This window comes from Pseudophryne corroboree, chromosome 10, assembly GCF_028390025.1.
Source record: "Pseudophryne corroboree isolate aPseCor3 chromosome 10, aPseCor3.hap2, whole genome shotgun sequence".
Taxonomy (NCBI): domain Eukaryota; kingdom Metazoa; phylum Chordata; class Amphibia; order Anura; family Myobatrachidae; genus Pseudophryne; species Pseudophryne corroboree.
The window spans coordinates 385,373,536-385,391,858 of record NC_086453.1 but is presented as its reverse complement, the minus strand read 5'-3'; the positions used below and the strand labels follow the sequence as shown (position 1 = coordinate 385,391,858).

Sequence of the window (18,323 nt, the reverse complement as noted above, 5' to 3'; positions counted from 1 at the left end):
GCGCTGGGGACTCTGGTCCCATGTCCTGGTGTGTATGGCAGTATATGGCGGTGTAACTGGCACCGGACTGAGGAGCGCTGGGGACTGTGGTCTCATGTCCTGGTGTGTATGGCAGTATATGGCGGTGTAACTAGCACCGGACTGAGGAGCGCTGGGGACTATGGTCCCATGTCCTGGTGTGTATGGCAGTATATGGCGGTGTAACTGGCACCGGACTGAGGAGTGCTGGGGACTGTGGTCTCATGTCCTGGTGTGTATAGCAGTATATGGCGGTGTAACTAGCACCGGACTGAGGAGCGCTGGGGACTATGGTCCCATGTCCTGGTGTGTATGGCAGTATATGGCGGTGTAACTGGCACCGGACTGAGGAGTGCTGGGGACTGTGGTCTCATGTCCTGGTGTATATGGCGGTGTAACCGGCACCGGACTGAGGAGCGCCGGGGCTGGGGTCTCATGTCCTGGTGTATATGGCAGTATATGGCGGTGTAATCGGCACCAGACTGAGGAGCGCTGGGGACTATGGTCCCATGTCCTGGTGTGTATGGCAGTATATGGCGGTGTAACTGGCACCGGACTGAGGAGCGCTGGTGACTGTGGTCTCATGTCCTGGTATGTATGGCAGTATATGGCGGTGTTACTGGCACCGGACTGAGGAGCGCGGGGGGGCTGGGGTCTCATGTCCTGGTGTGTATGGCAGTATATGGCGGTGTAATCGGCACCAGACTGAGGAGCGCCGGGGACTGTGGTCTCATGTCCTGGTGTGTATTGCAGTATATGGCGGTGTAACTGTAACCGGACTGAGGAGCGCTGGTGACTGTGGTCTCATGTCCTGGTGTGTATGGCAGTATATGGCGGTGTAATCGGCACCAGACTGAGGAGTGCTGGGGACTTTGGTCTCATGTCCTGGTGTGTATGGCAGTATATGGCGGTGTAACTGTAACCGGACTGAGGAGCGCTGGGGACTGTGGTATCATGTCCTGGTGTGTATGGCAGTATATGGCGTGTAACTGGCGCTGGGGACTGTGGTCTCGGGATTATTACGTGTCATGTGGTCACTTTCCAGTGCTCGGAGACGGATAAGAAGTGTCACCTGTGGACGGTGCTGGACCTGGCGTTCTTTATCATCATGGGGATGATCGGGGGCTTACTCGGAGCCACGTTCAACTGTCTGAATAAGAGGCTGGCAAAGTACCGCATGAGGAACGTGCACCCCAAGCCAAAGCTGGTCAGGTACCCAGACCGCCTGCAGAGCACAACATACGTGTGTAGTGAGGACATATCAGTCTGCGTGTGCCTGCAGAGCACAACATACGTGTGTAGTGAGGACATATCAATCTGCCTGTGCCTGCAGAGCACAACATACGTGTGTAGTGAGGACATATCAGTCTGCCTGCAGAGCACAACATACGTGTGTAGTGAGGACATATATCAATCTGCCTGTGCCTGCAGAGCACAACATACGTGTGTAGTGAGGACATATCAATCTGCCTGTGCCTGCAGAGCACAACATACGTGTGTAGTGAGGGCATATCAGTCTGCCTGTAGAGCACAACATACGTGTGTAGTGAGGACATATCAGTCTGCCTGTAGAGCACAACATACGTGTGTAGTGAGGACACATCAGTCTGCCTGTGCCTGCAGAGCACAACATACGTGTGTAGTGAGGACATATCAGTCTGCCTGTGCCTGCAGAGCCCAACATACGTGTGTAGTGAGGACACATCAGTCTGCCTGTGCCTGCAGAGCACAACATACGTGTGTAGTGAGGACACATCAGTCTGCCTGTGCCTGCAGAGCACAACATACGTGTGTAGTGAGGACATATCAGTCTGCCTGTACCTGCAGAGCCCAACATGTGTGTAGTGACTCTCTGCCTGCACTTATCTCTCTTTGACTCTCTGCCTGCACTTATCTCTCTGTGACTCTCTGCCTGCGTGCCTCTCTGTGACTCTCTGCCTGCGCTTATCTCTCTGTGACTCTCTGCCTGCACTTATCTCTTTGACTCTCTGCCTGCACTTATCTCTCTGTGACTCTCTGCCTGCGCGCCTCTCTGTGACTCTCTGCCTGCGCGCCTTTCTGTGACTCTCTGCCTGCGCGCCTCTCTGTGACTCTCTGCCTGCGCGCCTCTCTGTGACCCTCTGCCTGCGCTTATCTCTCTGTGACTCTCTGCCTGCACGCCTCTCTGTGACTCTCTGCCTGCGCTTATCTCTCTGTGACTCTCTGCCTGCACGCCTCTCTGTGACTCTCTGCCTGCGCTTATCTCTCTGTGACTCTCTGCCTGCGCTTATCTCTCTGTGATTCTCTGCCTGCACGCCTCTCTGTGACTCTCTGCCTGCACTTATCTCTCTGTGACTCTCTGCCTGCACTTATCTCTCTGTGACTCTCTGCCTGCGCTTATCTCTCTGTGACTCTCTGCTTGCACTTATCTCTCTGTGACTCTCTGCCTGCGTGCCTCTCTGTGACTCTCTGCCTGCGTGCCTCTCTGCGACTCTCTGCCTGCGCGCCTCTCTGTGACTCTCTGCCTGCGCGCCTCTCTGTGACTCTCTGCCTGCGCGCCTCTCTGTGACTCTCTGCCTGCGCGCCTCTCTGTGACTCTCTGCCTGCGCTTATCTCTCTGTGACTCTCTGCCTGCACGCCTCTCTGTGACTCTCTTTGCCTGCGCTTATCTCTCTGTCTGCGCCTCTCTGCCTGCGCTTATCTCTCTGTCTGCGCCTCTCTGTGACTCTCTGCCTGCGCTTATCTCTCTGTCTGCGCCTCTCTGTGACTTTCTGCCTGCGCTTATCTCTCTGCATGTCTCTCTGTGACTCTGTCTGCGCCTCTCTGTGACCCTCTGCCTGCGCTTATCTCTCTGCATGTCTCTCTGTGACTCTGCCTGCGCCCCTCTCTCTGTGACTCTCTGCCTGCACGCCTCTCTCTGTGACTCTCTGCCTGCGCGCCTCTCTGTGACTCTCTGCCTGCGCCCCTCTCTCTGTGACTCTCTGCCTGCGCCCCTCTCTGTGACTCTCTGCCTGCGCCCCTCTCTCTGTGACTCTCTGCCTGCGCCCCTCTCTGTGACTCTCTGCCTGCGCCCCTCTCTCTGTGACTCTCTGCCTGCGCCCCTCTCTGTGACTCTCTGCCTGCGCCTCTCTCTGTGACTCTCTGCCTGCACCTCTCTCTGTGACTCTCTGCCTGCGCCTCTCTCTGTGACTCTCTGCCTGCGCCCCTCTCTCTGTGACTCTCTGCCTGCGCCCCTCTCTGTGACTCTCTGCCTGCGCCCCTCTCTCTGTGACTCTCTGCCTGCGCCCCTCTCTGTGACTCTCTGCCTGCGCCCCTCTCTGTGACTCTCTGCCTGCGCCCCTCTCTGTGACTCTCTGCCTGCACCTCTTTCTGTGACTCTCTGCCTGCGCCTCTCTCTGTGACTCTCTGCCTGCACCTCTCTCTGTGACTCTCTGCCTGCGCCTCTCTCTGTGACTCTCTGCCTGCACCTCTCTCTGTGACTCTCTGCCTGCGCGCCTCTCTGTGACTCTCTGCCTGCGCCCCTCTCTCTGTGACTCTCTGCCTGCGCGCCTCTCTGTGACTCTCTGCCTGCATTTATCTCTCTGTCTGCATGTCTCTTTGCCTGCGTCTGCATGTAGTAACACAAGGTCCTGTCTTCCAGGGTGTGTGAAAGCCTCTTGGTCTCTTTGGTCACCACAGTAATTGTCTTTGTGTCATCAATGGTTCTGGGAGAATGTAGAAAACTGTCTCCTCCCACAAGCTGGAGTAATGGCTCCATCGTCATGCAGGTAGTGTATTTGGGTCATGCAGGTAGTGTATTTGGGTCATGCAGGTAGTGTATTTGGGTCATGCAGGTAGTGTATTTGGGTCATGCAGGTAGTGTATTTGGGTCATGCAGGTAGTGTATTTGGGTCATGCAGGAAGTCATGCAGGTAGTGTATTTGGGTCATGCAGGTAGTGTATTTGGGTCATGCAGGTAGTGTATTTGGGTCATGCAGGAAGTCATGCAGGTAGTGTATTTGGGTCATGCAGGTAGTGTATTTGGGTCATGCAGGTAGTGTATTTGGGGATTATTTCAACTGTTTAGCATTGCTTGCTAGGCCTCCAGCCCACGTGCACGGTGCTTCTTAAAATGCATGGGGCATGCCCGAATCTCCAGCTTCTCAGTAGCTCCCCATACAGGCACAATCCTTCCCCGCCTTCAAGAGTATCTCTGATCTGTCACTAGACCCCACCTCTGTAGTTCTGGAAGAAACCCCCCCCCCTCCCCTGAGAGCATGATCCTCCATCTGTCATCACTAGTGCCTCCTTTCTGCAAGCATACGCACATGTTCCTCTATCTGGCTCTCATCGTAAGCATGCTTCTACACCATACTTCTGTCTTCTCTTGCTATCTGCTGCTCACATGCTCCTCCCCTGCTATCTCCCCCCTGTGGCTGGCCGGCTCCTCCCCTGCTATCTATCCCCATGAGTACGTCTCTCGCTTTCTCCCCCCTGTGGCTGGCCGGCTCCTCCCCTATCTATCCCCATGAGTACATCTCTCGCTATCTCCTCCCTGTGGCTGGCCGGTTCCTCCCCTGCTATCTATCCCCATGAGTACGTCTCTCGCTATCTCCCTCCTGTGGCCGTCTCCTCCCCTGCTAGCTCTCCCCATGAGTACATCTCTCGCTATCTCCCCCCTGTGGCTGGCCGGCTCCTCCCCTGCTATCTATCCCCATGAGTACGTGTCTCGCTATCTCCCCCCTGTGGCTGGCCGGCTCCTCCCCTGCTATCTATCCCCATGAGTACGTGTCTTGCTATCTCCCCCCTGTGGCTGGCCGGCTCCTCCCCTGCTATCTATCCCCATGAGTACGTCTCTCGCTATCTCCCCCCGTGGCTGGCCGGCTCCTCCCCTGCTATCTATCCCCATGAGTACATCTCTCGCTATCTCCCCCTGTGGCTGGCTCCTCCCCTGCTATCTATCCCCATGAGTACGTCTCTCGCTATCTCCCCCCTGTGGCTGGCTCCTCCCCTGCTAGCTCTCCCCATGAGTACGTCTCTCGCTATCTCCCCCCTGTGGCTGGCTCCTCCCCTGCTATCTATCCCCATGAGTACGTCTCTCGCTATCTCCCTCCTGTGGCTGGCTCCTCCCCTGCTATCTATCCCCATGAGTACGTCTCTCGCTATCTCCCCCCTGTGGCCGGTTCCTCCCCTGCTATCTATCCCCATGAGTACATCTCTCGCTATCTCCCTTCTGTGGCTGGCTCCTCCCCTGCTATCTATCCCCATGAGTACGTCTCTCGCTATCTCCCCCCTGTGGCCGGTTCCTCCCCTGCTATCTATCCCCATGAGTATGTCTCTCGCTATCTTCCCCTTGTGGCCGGCTCCTCCCCTGCTATCTATCCCCATGAGTACATCTCTCGCTATCTCCCCCTGTGGCTGGCCGGCTCCTCCCCTGCTATCTATCCCCATGAGTACGTCTCTCGCTATCTTCCCCTGTGGCTGGCCGGTTCCTCCCCTGCTATCTATCCCCATGAGTACGTCTCTCGCTATCTCCCCCTGTGGCTGGTTCCTCCCCTGCTATCTATCCCCATGAGTGCATCTCTCGCTATCTCCCTCTTGTGGCTGGCTCCTCCCCTGCTATCTATCCCCATGAGTACGTCTCTCGCTATCTCCCCCCCTGTGGCTGGCCGGCTCCTCCCCTGCTATCTATCCCCATGAGTACGTCTCTCGCTATCTCCCTCCTGTGGCCGGATCCTCCCCTGTTATCTATCCCCATGAGTACATCTCTCGCTATCTCCCTCCTGTGGCTGGCCGGCTCCTCCCCTGCTAGCTCTCCCCATGAGTACGTCTCTCGCTATCTCCCCCCTGTGGCTAGCTCCTCCCCTGCTATCTATCCCCATGAGTACATCTCTCGCTATCTCCCCCCTGTGGCTGGCTCCTCCCCTGCTAGCTCTCCCCATGAGTACGTCTCTCGCTATCTCCCCCCTGTGGCTGGCTCCTCCCCTGCTATCTATCCCCATGAGTACATCTCTCGCTATCCCCCCCCCTGTGGCTGGCTCCTCCCCTGCTAGCTCTCCCCATGAGTACATCTCTCGCTATCTCCCTCCTGTGGCTGGCTCCTCCCCTATCTATCCCCATGAGCACGTCTCTCGCTATCTCCTCCCTGTGGCTGGCCGGCTCCTCCCCTGCTATCTATCCCCATGAGTACGTCTCTCGCTATCTCCCCCCTGTGGCCGGCTCCTCCCCTGCTATCTATCCCCATGAGTACATCTCTCGCTATCTCCCCCCTGTGGCCGGCTCCTCCCCTGCTAGCTATCCCCATGAGTACGTCTCTCGCTATCTCCTCCCTGTGGCTGGCCGGCTCCTCCCCTGCTATCTATCCCCATGGGTACATCTCTCGCTATCTCCCCCCTGTGGCCGGCTCCTCCCCTGCTAGCTATCCCCATGAGTACATCTCTCGCTATCTCCCCCCTGTGGCTGGCTCTTCCCCTGCTAGCTCTCCCCATGAGTACGTCTCTCGCTATCTCCCCCCTGTGGCTGGCTCCTCCCCTGCTAGCTCTCCCCATGAGTACGTCTCTCGCTATCACCTCCCGGTGGCCGGCTCCTCCCCTGCTATCTATCCCCATGAGTACGTCTCTCGCTATCTCCCTCCTGTGGCTGGCTCCTCCCCTGCTAGCTATCCCCATGAGTACATCTCTCGCTATCTCCTCCCTGTGGCTGGCCAGCTCCTCCCCTGCTAGCTCTCCCCATGAGTACGTCTCTCGCTATCTCCCCCCTGTGGCTGGCCGGCTCCTCCCCTGCTAGCTCTCCCCATGAGTACGTCTCTCGCTATCTCCCTCCTGTAGCCGGCTCCTCCCCTGCTATCTATCCCCATGAGTAAGTCTCTCGCTATCTCCCTCCTGTGGCTGGCTCCTCCCCTGCTAGCTCTCCCCATGAGTACGTCTCTCGCTATCTCCCTCCTGTGGCCGGCTCCTCCCCTGCTAGCTCTCCCCATGAGTACGTCTCTCGCTATCTCCTCCCTGTGGCCGGCTCCTCCCCTGCTATCTATCCCCATGAGTAAGTCTCTCGCTATCTCCCTCCTGTGGCTGGCTCCTCCCCTGCTAGCTCTCCCCATTGGTACATCTCTCGCTATCTCCTCCCTGTGGCCGGCTCCTCCCCTGCTAGCTCTCCCCATGGGTACATCTCTCGCTATCTCCCTCCTGTGGCTGGCCGGCTCCTCCCCTGCTAGCTCTCCCCATGGGTACGTCTCTCGCTATCTCCTCCCTGTGTCCGGCTCCTCCCCTGCTATCTATCCCCATGAGTACGTCTCTCGCTATCTCCTCCCTGTGGCTGGCTCCTCCCCTGCTAGCTCTCCCCATGAGTACGTCTCTCGCTATCTCCCTCCTGTGGCTGGCTCCTCCCCTGCTATCTATCCCCATGAGTACGTCTCTCGCTATCTCCCTCCTGTGTCTGGCCGGCTCCTCCCCTGCTATCTATCCCCATGAGTACGTCTCTCGCTATCTCCCTCCTGTGGCTGGCTCCTCCCCTGCTATCTATCCCCATGAGTACGTCTCTCGCTATCTCCCCCCTGTGGCTGGCTCCTCCCCTGCTAGCTATCCCCATGAGTACGTCTCTGTCTTCTCTCGCTCATTGTACGTTACGATGTTTCCTCAGGTCTCCTCGTCAGATGAAGTGAATTCCAGCATCAGAACGTTCTTTTGTCCTAATGACACCTACAACGACATGGCGACCCTCTTCTTCAATCCCCAGGAGTCGGCCATCTTGCAGCTCTTCCACCAGGATGGTCAGTGTGTATGTGGTGTCATTGCTGGTGGCGGATGGTCAGGAGGGTCTGTAATGTGACGATCTCTCTGTGTCTTGTATTCCAGGCACGTTCAGCCCCGTCACGCTGTCTGTCTTCTGCTGCCTGTACTTCCTGCTGGCATGCTGGACCTACGGCGTCTCTGTGCCCAGTGGCCTCTTTGTGCCCTCCTTGCTCTGCGGTGCAGCCTTTGGTCGCTTGGTTGCTAACCTCCTGAAAAGGTAGATTATGTACCAGCAGGTGCTTCACCCGGGCTTTTGGCTTTGGGGTGTGACGTTCTCTGTCTCTTCCAGTTATTTGGGAATGACTCATATCTACTCTGGGACGTTCGCCCTGATTGGAGCCGCGGCTTTCCTGGGTGGCGTGGTCCGGATGACCATCAGTCTCACCGTCATCCTTATTGAATCCACCAATGAGATCTCGTACGGATTACCGATAATGATTACGCTCATGGTGAGGCATAAAGCCGTGCCCTGGCGATTTACCCCAGTGTAGGCTGCTGCGAGCCCCTCGGCGCAGAGTGCGGTTTGTGCGCTGGGGCTTTTTCTTGTTTGTTGTGTTTCATTATTATTTATTATATTTCTCTATCGTCCTAGTGGATGCTGGGGTTCCTGAAAGGACCATGGGGAATAGCGGCTCCGCAGGAGACAGGGCACAAAAAAGTAAAGCTTTAGGATCAGGTGGTGTGCACTGGCTCCTCCCCCTATGACCCTCCTCCAAGCCAGTTAGATTTTTGTGCCCGGCCGAGAAGGGTGCAATCTAGGTGGCTCTCCTAAAGAGCTGCTTAGGAAAGTTTAGCTTAGGTTTTTTATTTTACAGTGAGTCCTGCTGGCAACAGGATCACTGCAACGAGGGACTTAGGGGAGAAGAAGTGAACTCACCTGCGTGCAGGATGGATTGGCTTCTTGGCTACTGGACATCAGCTCCAGAGGGACGATCACAGGTACAGCCTGGATGGTCACCGGAGCCTTGCCGCCGGCCCCCTTGCAGATGCTGAAGTAAGAAGAGGTCCAGAATCGGCGGCAGAAGACTCCTCAGTCTTCTAAAGGTAGCGCACAGCACTGCAGCTGTGCGCCATTTTCCTCTCAGCACACTTCACACGGCAGTCACTGAGGGTGCAGGGCGCTGGGAGGGGGGCGCCCTGGGAGGCAAATGAATACCTATTTTGGCTAAAAATACCTCACATATAGCCTCCGGAGGCTATATGGAGATATTTAACCCCTGCCAGAATCCGTTAAAGAGCGGGAGACGAGGCCGCCGAAAAAGGGGCGGGGCCTATCTCCTCAGCACACAGCGCCATTTTCCCTCACAGAAAGGCTGGAGGGAAGGCTCCCAGGCTCTCCCCTGCACTGCACTACAGAAACAGGGTTAAAACAGAGAGGGGGGGCACTAATTTGGCGATATGCTTATATATATATTAAGATGCTATAAGGGAAAACACTTATATAAGGTTGTCCCTATATAATTATAGCGTTTTTGGTGTGTGCTGGCGAACTCTCCCTCTGTCTCTCCAAAGGGCTAGTGGGTCCTGTCCTCTATCAGAGCATTCCCTGTGTGTGTGCTGTGTGTCGGTACGTGTGTGTCGACAGGTAGGAGGACGATGTTGGTGAGGAGGCGGAGCAATTGCCTGTAATGGTGATGTCACTCTCTAGGGAGTCGACACCGGAATGGATGGCTTATTTAGGAAATTACGTGATAATGTCAACACGCTGCAAGGTCGGTTGACGACATGAGACGGCCGACAAACAATTAGTACGGTCCAGACGTCTCAAAAACACCGTCAAGGGTTTTAAAACGCCCGTTTACTTTAGTCGGTCGACACAGACACAGACAGGGACACTGAATCCAGTGTCGACGGTGAATAAACAAACGTATTCCTTATTAGGGCCACACGTTAAAGGCAATGAAGGAGGTGTTACGTATTTCTGATACTACAAGTACCACAAAAGAGGGTATTATGTGGGATGTGAAAAAACTACCATAGTTTTTCCTGAATCAGATAAATTAAATAAAGTGTGTGATGATGCGTGGGTTCCCCCCGATAGAAAATTATGGGCGGTATACCCTTTCCCGCCAGAAGTTAGGGCGCGTTGGGAAACACCCCTTAAGGTGGATAAGGCGCTCACACGCTTATCAAAACAAGTGGCGGTACCGTCTATAGATAGGGCCGTCCTCAAGGACCAGCTGACAAGGCTGGAAAATATAATAAAAAGTATATACACACATACTGGTGTTATACTGCGGCCAGCGATCGCCTCAGCCTGGATGTGCAGAGCTAGGGTGGCTTGGTCGGATTCCCTGACTAAAAATATTGATACCCTTGACAGGGACAGTATTTTATTGACTATAGAGCATTTCTATATATGCGAGATGCACAGAGGGATATTTGCACTCTGGCATCATGAATAAACGCGATGTCCATAACTGCCAGAAGATGTTATGGACACGATAGTGGTCAGGTGATGCAGATTCCAAACGGCACAGTATGGCCGTATAAAGGAAGAGGACTTGTTTGGGGTCGGTCCTTCGGACCTGGTGGTCACGGCAACTGCTGGAAAATCCACCGTTTTTTACCCTAAGTCACATCTCTGCAGAAAAAGACACCGTCTTTTCAGCCTCAGTCCTCTCGTCCCTATAAGATCATATCTGCCCAGGGATAGAGGAAAGGGAAGAAGACTGCAGCAGGCAGCCTATTCCCAGGAACAGAAGCGTTTCACCGCGTCTGACAAGTTCTCAGCATGGCGCTGAGACCGTACAGGACCCCTGGATCCTACAAGTAGTATCCCGGGGGTACAGATGGGAATGTCGAGACGTTTCCCCTTCGCAGGCTCCTGAAGTCTGCTTTACCAAGTCTCCCTCCGACAAGGAGGTAGTATGGGAAAAAATTCACAAGCTGTATTCCCAGCAGGTGACAATTAAATTACCCCTCCTACTACAGAAAAGGGGTATTATTCCACACTATATTGTGGTACTGAAGCCAGAAGGCTAGGTGAGACTTATTCTAAAAATTTTTTTTTGAACACTTACAAAGGTTCAAATTAAGATGAAGTCACTCAGAGCAGTGATAACGAACCAGGAAGAAGGGGACTATATAGTGTCCCGGGACATCAGGGATGCTTACCTCTATGTCCCAAATTTGCCCTTCTCACTAAGGGTACCTCAGGTTCGTGGTGCAGAACTGTCACTATCAGTTTCAGACGCTGCCGTTTGGATTGTCCACGGCACCCCGGGGTCTTTACCAAGGTAATGGCCGAATTGATGATTCTTCTTCGAAGAAAAGGCGTCTAAATTATCTCTTACTTGGACGATCTCCTGATAGGGGCATAGTCCAGGGAACAGTTGGAGGTCGGAGTAGCACTATCTCGGATACTGCTACAATCAGCACGGGTGGATTCTAAATATTCCAAAATCGCAGCTGATCCCGACGACACGTCTGCTGTGCCTAGGGATGATTCTGGACACAGTCCAGAAAAAGGTGTTTCTCCCGGAAGAGAAAGCCAGGGAGTTATCCGAGCAAGTCAGGAACCTCCTAAAAACAGTGCATCATTGCACAAGGGTCCTGGTAAAAATGGTGGCTTCCTACGAAGCAATTCCATTCGGCAGATTTCACGTAAGAACTTTTCAGTGGGATCTGCTGGACAAATGGTCCGGATCGCATCTTCAGATGCATCAGCGGATAACCCAATATCCAAGGACAAGGGTGTCTCTCCTGTGGTGGTTATAGAGTGCTCATCTTCTAGAGGGCCGCAGATTCGGCATTCAGGATTGGATGCTGGTAACCACGGAGCCCAGCCTGAGAGGCTGGGGAGCAGTCACACAAGGGAAAAATTTCCAGGGAGTGTGATCAAGTATGGAGACTTTTCTCCACATAAATATACTGGAGCTAAGGGTAAATTTATAATGCTCTAAGCTTAGCAAGACCTCTGCTTCAAGGTCAGCCGGTATTGATCCAGTGGGAAAAACATCACGGCAGTCGCCCACGTAAACAGACAGGGCGACACAAGAAGCAGGAGGGCAATGGCAGAAACTGCAAGGACTTTTCGCTGGGCGGAAAATCATGTGATAACACTGTCAGCAGTTTTTCATCCCGGGAATGGAAACTGGGAAGCAGACTTCCTCAGCACGACCTCCACCCGGGAGAGTGGAAACTTCATTGAGAAGTTTTTTCCACATGATTGTAAACCGTTGGAAAATACCAAAGGTGGACATGATGGCGTCCCGTCTGAACAAAAAACGGGACAGGTATTGCGCCAGGTCAAGAGACCCTCAGGCAATAGATGTGGACGTTCTGGTAACACCGTGGGTGTACCAGTCGGTGTATGTGTTCCCTCCTCTGCTTCTCATACCTAAGGTGCTGAGAATTATAAGACGTAGAGGAGTAAGAACTATACTCATGGCTCCGGATTGGCCAAGGAGGACTTGGTACCCGGAACTTCAAGAGATGCTTACAGAGGTCTTATGGCCTCTGCCGCTAAGAAGGGACTTGCTTCAGCAAGTACCATGTCTGTTCCAAGACTTACCGCAGCTGCGTTTGTCGGCATGGAGATGGAAAGCCGGATCCTAAGGGAAAAAAGGCATTCCGGAAGAGGTCATTCCTACCCTGGTCAAAGCCAGAAAGGAGGTGACCGCACAACATTATCACCACGTGTGGCGAAAATATGTTGCGTGGTGTGAGGCCAGGAAGGCCCCACAAAGAAATTTCAACTCGGTCGTTTCCTGCATTTCCTGCAAACAGGAGTGTCTATGGGCCTCAAATTGGGGTCCATTAAGGTTCAAATTCGGCCCTGTAAATTTTCTTCCAGAAAGAATTGGCTTCAGTTCCTGAAGTCCAGAAGTTTGTCAAGGGAGTATTGCATATACAAAACCCTTTTTTGTGCCTCCAGTGGCACTGTGGGATCTCAACGTAGTTCTGGGATTCCTCAAATCACATTGGTTTAAAACCAGTCAAATATGTGGATTTGAAGCATCTCACATAAAAAGTGACCATGCTCTTGGCCCTGGCCTGGACCAGGCGAGTGTCAAATTGGTGGTTTTTTCTCAAAAAAGCCCATATCTGTTTGTCCATTCGGACAGGGCAGAGCTGCGGACTCGTCCCCAGTTCTCTCCCTAAGGTGGTGTCAGTGTTTCACCTGAACCAGCTTATTGTGGTGCCTTGCACCTACTAGGGACTTGGAGGACTCCAAGTTGCTAGAAGTTGTCAGGGCCCTGAAAATATGTTCCAGGACAGCTGGAGTCAGAAAATCTGACTCGCTGTTTATACTGTATGCACCCAACAAGTTGGGTGCGCCTGCTTCTAAGCAGTCGATTGCTCGTTGGATTTGTAACACAATTCAACTTGCACATTCTGAGGCAGGCCTGCCACAGTCTAAATCGGTTAAGGCCCATTCCACAAGGAAGGTGGGCTCATCTTGGGCGGCTGCCCGAGAGGTCTCGGCATTACAACTCTGCCGAGCAGCTACGTGGTCAGGGGAGAACACGTTTGTAAATTTCTACAAATTTGATATCCTGGCAAAAGAGGACCTGGAGTTCTCTCATTCGGTGCTGCAGAGTCATCCGCACTCTCCCGCCCGTTTGGGAGCTTTGGTATAATCCCCATGGTCCTTTCAGGAACCCCAGCATCCACTAGGACGATAGAGAAAATAAGAATTTACTTACCGATAATTCTATTTCTCGGAGTCCGTAGTGGATGCTGGGCGCCCATCCCAAGTGCGGATTATCTGCAATACTTGTACATAGTTACAAAAATCGGGTTATTATTGTTGTGAGCCATCTTTTCAGAGGCTCCGCTGTTATCATACTGTTAACTGGGTTTAGATCACAAGTTGTACGGTGTGATTGGTGTGGCTGGTATGAGTCTTACCCGGGATTCAAAATTCCTCCCTTATTGTGTACGCTCGTCCGGGCACAGTACCTAACTGGCTTGGAGGAGGGTCATAGGGGGAGGAGCCAGTGCACACCACCTGATCCTAAAGCTTTACTTTTTTGTGCCCTGTCTCCTGCGGAGCCGCTATTCCCCATGGTCCTTTCAGGAACCCCAGCATCCACTACGGACTCCGAGAAATAGAATTATCGGTAAGTAAATTCTTATTATAATATATATTTACTTTTCTAAGGTGAACTTCAGTTAGCGAATGACTCTTGCGCACATTTATTATGCCATTGTTATTCTCCGTTGTCGCCCGCAGAGGGTTACAGCAGGAATCCCCTGAGCCGGATTATTAGGTGTTAGCACTGAATCTAGAATTAGGTGATGGTACAGCAAACTTCTGCAATCATTTTTCTGTTGGCTGAAAACCTTTGATTGTAAAGTGGCGCCCGGACTGCCCGCTCGTTAGTTACCAGTGACCCCTTCCAGGCGTGCAGTTTCCAGGAGCGTTGCTGAGGTATTTGCAGCCCTGGTTCCCAGTGTTCTAGGCTGCACCCCTACAAATGTGACTTCACCCCAAATCATTGCCGCCTAGGCAGGGTGCACGAGACAGGCCACATGTGCGGTGTTTTCTCTGCCGGGTGTCCTGCCCGCAGGGGCCACATATGTTTCCAGGAGATGATTACATGCGTGTACCACTGTTCTAGCTAATGCGCCTGTTACATGCCGCTAGTAACTCCTGATCTCTCCCATTACATGCGTGTACCACTGTTCTAGCTAATGCGCCTGTTACATGCCGCTAGTAACTCCTGACCTCTCCCATTACATGCGTGTACCACTGTTCTAGCTATTGTGCCTGTTACATGCCGCTAGTAACTCCTGATCTCTACCATTACATGCGTGTACCACTGTTCTAGCTATTGTGCCTGTTACATGCTGCTAGTAACTCCTCATCTCTCCCATTACATGTGTGTACCACTGTTCTAGCTATTATACCTGTTACATGCCGCTAGTAACTCCTCATCTCTCCCATTACATGCGTGTACCACTGTTCTAGCTATTGTGCCTGTTACATGCCGCGAGTAACTCCTCATCTCTCCCATTACATGCGTGTACCACTGTTCTAGCTATTGTGCCTGTTACATGCCGCTAGTAACTCCTCATCTCTCCCATTACATGCGTGTACCACTGTTCTAGCTATTGTGCCTGTTACATGCCGCGAGTAACTCCTCATCTCTCCCATTACATGCGTGTACCACTGTTCTAGCTATTGTGTCTGTTACATGCCGCTAGTAACTCCTGATCTCTCCCATTACATGCGTGTACCACTGTTCTAGCTATTGTGCCTGTTACATGCCGCGAGTAACTCCTCATCTCTCCCATTACATGCGTGTACCACTGTTCTAGCTATTGTGTCTGTTACATGCCGCTAGTAACTCCTGATCTCTCCCATTACATGCGTGTACCACTGTTCTAGCTATTGTGTCTGTTACATGCCGCTAGTAACTCCTCATCTCTCCCATTACATGCGTGTACCACTGTTCTAGCTATTGTGTCTGTTACATGCCGCTAGTAACTCCTCATCTCTCCCATTACATGCGTGTACCACTGTTCTAGCTATTGTGCCTGTTACATGCCGCTAGTAACTCCTCATCTCTCCCATTACATGCGTGTACCACTGTTCTAGCTATTGTGTCTGTTACATGCCGCTAGTAACTCCTCATCTCTCCCATTACATGCGTGTACCACTGTTCTAGCTATTGTGCCTGTTACATGCCGCTAGTAACTCCTCATCTCTCCCATTACATGCGTGTACCACTGTTCTAGCTAATGCGCCTGTTACATGCCGCTAGTAACTCCTGACCTCTCCCATTACATGCGTGTACCACTGTTCTAGCTATTGTGTCTGTTACATGCCGCTAGTAACTCCTGATCTCTCCCATTACATGCGTGTACCACTGTTCTAGCTACTGTGACTGTTACATGCTGCTAGTAACTCCTGATCTCTCCCATTACATGCGTGTACCACTGTTCTAGCTACTGTGACTGTTACATGCCGCTAGTAACTCCTGACCTCTCCCATTACATGCGTGTACCACTGTTCTAGCTATTGTGTCTGTTACATGCCGCTAGTAACTCCTGATCTCTCCCATTACATGCGTGTACCACTGTTCTAGCTACTGTGACTGTTACATGCTGCTAGTAACTCCTCATCTCTCCCATTACATGCGTGTACCACTGTTCTAGCTATTGTGTCTGTTACATGCCGCTAGTTACTCCTCATCTCTCCCATTACATGCGTGTACCACTGTTCTAGCTATTGTGTCTGTTACATGCCGCTAGTAACTCCTGATCTCTCCCATTACATGCGTGTACCACTGTTCTAGCTATTGTGTCTGTTACATGCCGCTAGTAACTCCTGATCTCTCCCATTACATGCGTGTACCACTGTTCTAGCTATTGTGTCTGTTACATGCCGCTAGTAACTCCTGATCTCTCCCATTACATGCGTGTACCACTGTTCTAGCTATTGTGTCTGTTACATGCCGCTAGTAACTCCTCATCTCTCCCATTACATGCGTGTACCACTGTTCTAGCTATTGTGTCTGTTACATGCCGCTAGTAACTCCTCATCTCTCCCATTACATGCGTGTACCACTGTTCTAGCTATTGTGCCTGTTACATGCCGCTAGTAACTCCTCATCTCTCCCATTACATGCGTGTACCACTGTTCTAGCTATTGTGCCTGTTACATGCCGCTAGTAACTCCTCATCTCTCCCATTACATGCGTGTACCACTGTTCTAGCTAATGCGCCTGTTACATGCCGCTAGTAACTCCTGACCTCTCCCATTACATGCGTGTACCACTGTTCTAGCTATTGTGCCTGTTACATGCTGCTAGTAACTCCTGATCTCCCCCATTACATGCGTGTACCACTGTTCTAGCTACTGTGACTGTTACATGCCGCTAGTAACTCCTGATCTCTCCCATTACATGCGTGTACCACTGTTCTAGCTATTGTGTCTGTTACATGCCGCTAGTAACTCCTCATCTCTCCCATTACATGCGTGTACCACTGTTCTAGCTATTGTGCCTGTTACATGCCGCTAGTAACTCCTCATCTCTCCCATTACATGCGTGTACCACTGTTCTAGCTATTGTGCCTGTTACATGCCGCGAGTAACTCCTCATCTCTCCCATTACATGCGTGTACCACTGTTCTAGCTATTGTGTCTGTTACATGCCGCTAGTAACTCCTCATCTCTCCCATTACATGCGTGTACCACTGTTCTAGCTATTGTGTCTGTTACATGCCGCTAGTAACTCCTGATCTCTCCCATTACATGCGTGTACCACTGTTCTAGCTATTGTGTCTGTTACATGCCGCTAGTAACTCCTCATCTCTCCCATTACATGCGTGTACCACTGTTCTCGCTATTGTGCCTGTTACATGCCGCTAGTAACTCCTCATCTCTCCCATTACATGTGTGTACCACTTTTCTAGCTATTATACCTGTTACATGCCGCTAGTAACTCCTGACCTCTCCCATTACATGCGTGTACCACTGTTCTAGCTACTGTGACTGTTACATGCCGCGAGTAACTCCTCATCTCTCCCATTACATGCGTGTACCACTGTTCTAGCTATTGTGTCTGTTACATGCCGCTAGTAACTCCTGATCTCTCCCATTACATGCGTGTACCACTGTTCTAGCTATTGTGTCTGTTACATGCCGCTAGTAACTCCTCATCTCTCCCATTACATGCGTGTACCACTGTTCTAGCTACTGTGACTGTTACATGCCGCTAGTAACTCCTGATCTCTCCCATTACATGCGTGTACCACTGTTCTAGCTACTGTGACTGTTACATGCCGCTAGTATCTCCTGATCTCTCCCATTACATGCGTGTACCACTGTTCTAGCTACTGTGACTGTTACATGCCGCTAGTAACTCCTCATCTCTCCCATTACATGCGTGTACCACTGTTCTAGCTACTGTGACTGTTACATGCCGCTAGTAACTCCTCATCTCTCCCATTACATGCGTGTACCACTGTTCTAGCTACTGTGACTGTTACATGCCGCTAGTAACTCCTGATCTCTCCCATTACATGCGTGTACCACTGTTCTAGCTACTGTGACTGTTACATGCCGCTAGTATCTCCTGATCTCTCCCATTACATGCGTGTACCACTGTTCTAGCTACTGTGACTGTTACATGCCGCTAGTAACTCCTCATCTCTCCCATTACATGCGTGTACCACTGTTCTAGCTACTGTGACTGTTACATGCCGCTAGTAACTCCTGATCTCTCCCATTAAGGTTGCTAAGTGGACTGGGGATTTTTTCAACAAAGGCATATACGACATCCACGTGGTACTTCGCGGCGTGCCGCTGCTGGAGTGGGAAACCGAGGTGGAAATGGACAAGTAAGGCGCTAGCTTTTACTAATCTGCATCCGGCTACAAAAAGAGAGAAGTGTAACATGAAATATCTGTGTCTCCGGTCCTCCTATGCCCCGTGACAGACATCTGATGTATCCGCTTTACACACGGACTCCTGGCCCCATTGAGCCCCTGTTGTGTACTGAGCCGTCAGATTCCTGCAGGAGTATATGTCTGCACTACGGTATAGGCCAGCCCTTCCAGCTGATCTGGTGTCTGCTCCGGTCGCTCTGCGTTGCTGCTGCTGTA

At 52.2% G+C, this 18,323-nt stretch overlaps 1 protein-coding gene across 2 annotated transcripts in view; it reads left to right on the top strand.

The window, feature by feature from the left end:
- The window catches only part of CLCN6 (chloride voltage-gated channel 6), a 112,400-nt gene that overhangs the window by 74,653 nt on the left and 19,424 nt on the right, over positions 1–18,323 (top strand). For both annotated transcript variants that reach the window (XM_063943872.1, XM_063943873.1), the window contains exons 12-17: positions 1,064–1,230; positions 3,638–3,764; positions 7,612–7,741; positions 7,827–7,980; positions 8,053–8,212; positions 17,953–18,059. In XM_063943872.1, coding sequence (XP_063799942.1) covers positions 1,064–1,230; positions 3,638–3,764; positions 7,612–7,741; positions 7,827–7,980; positions 8,053–8,212; positions 17,953–18,059 — 845 coding nt within the window. The remainder of the gene's footprint in view (positions 1–1,063; positions 1,231–3,637; positions 3,765–7,611; positions 7,742–7,826; positions 7,981–8,052; positions 8,213–17,952; positions 18,060–18,323) is intronic.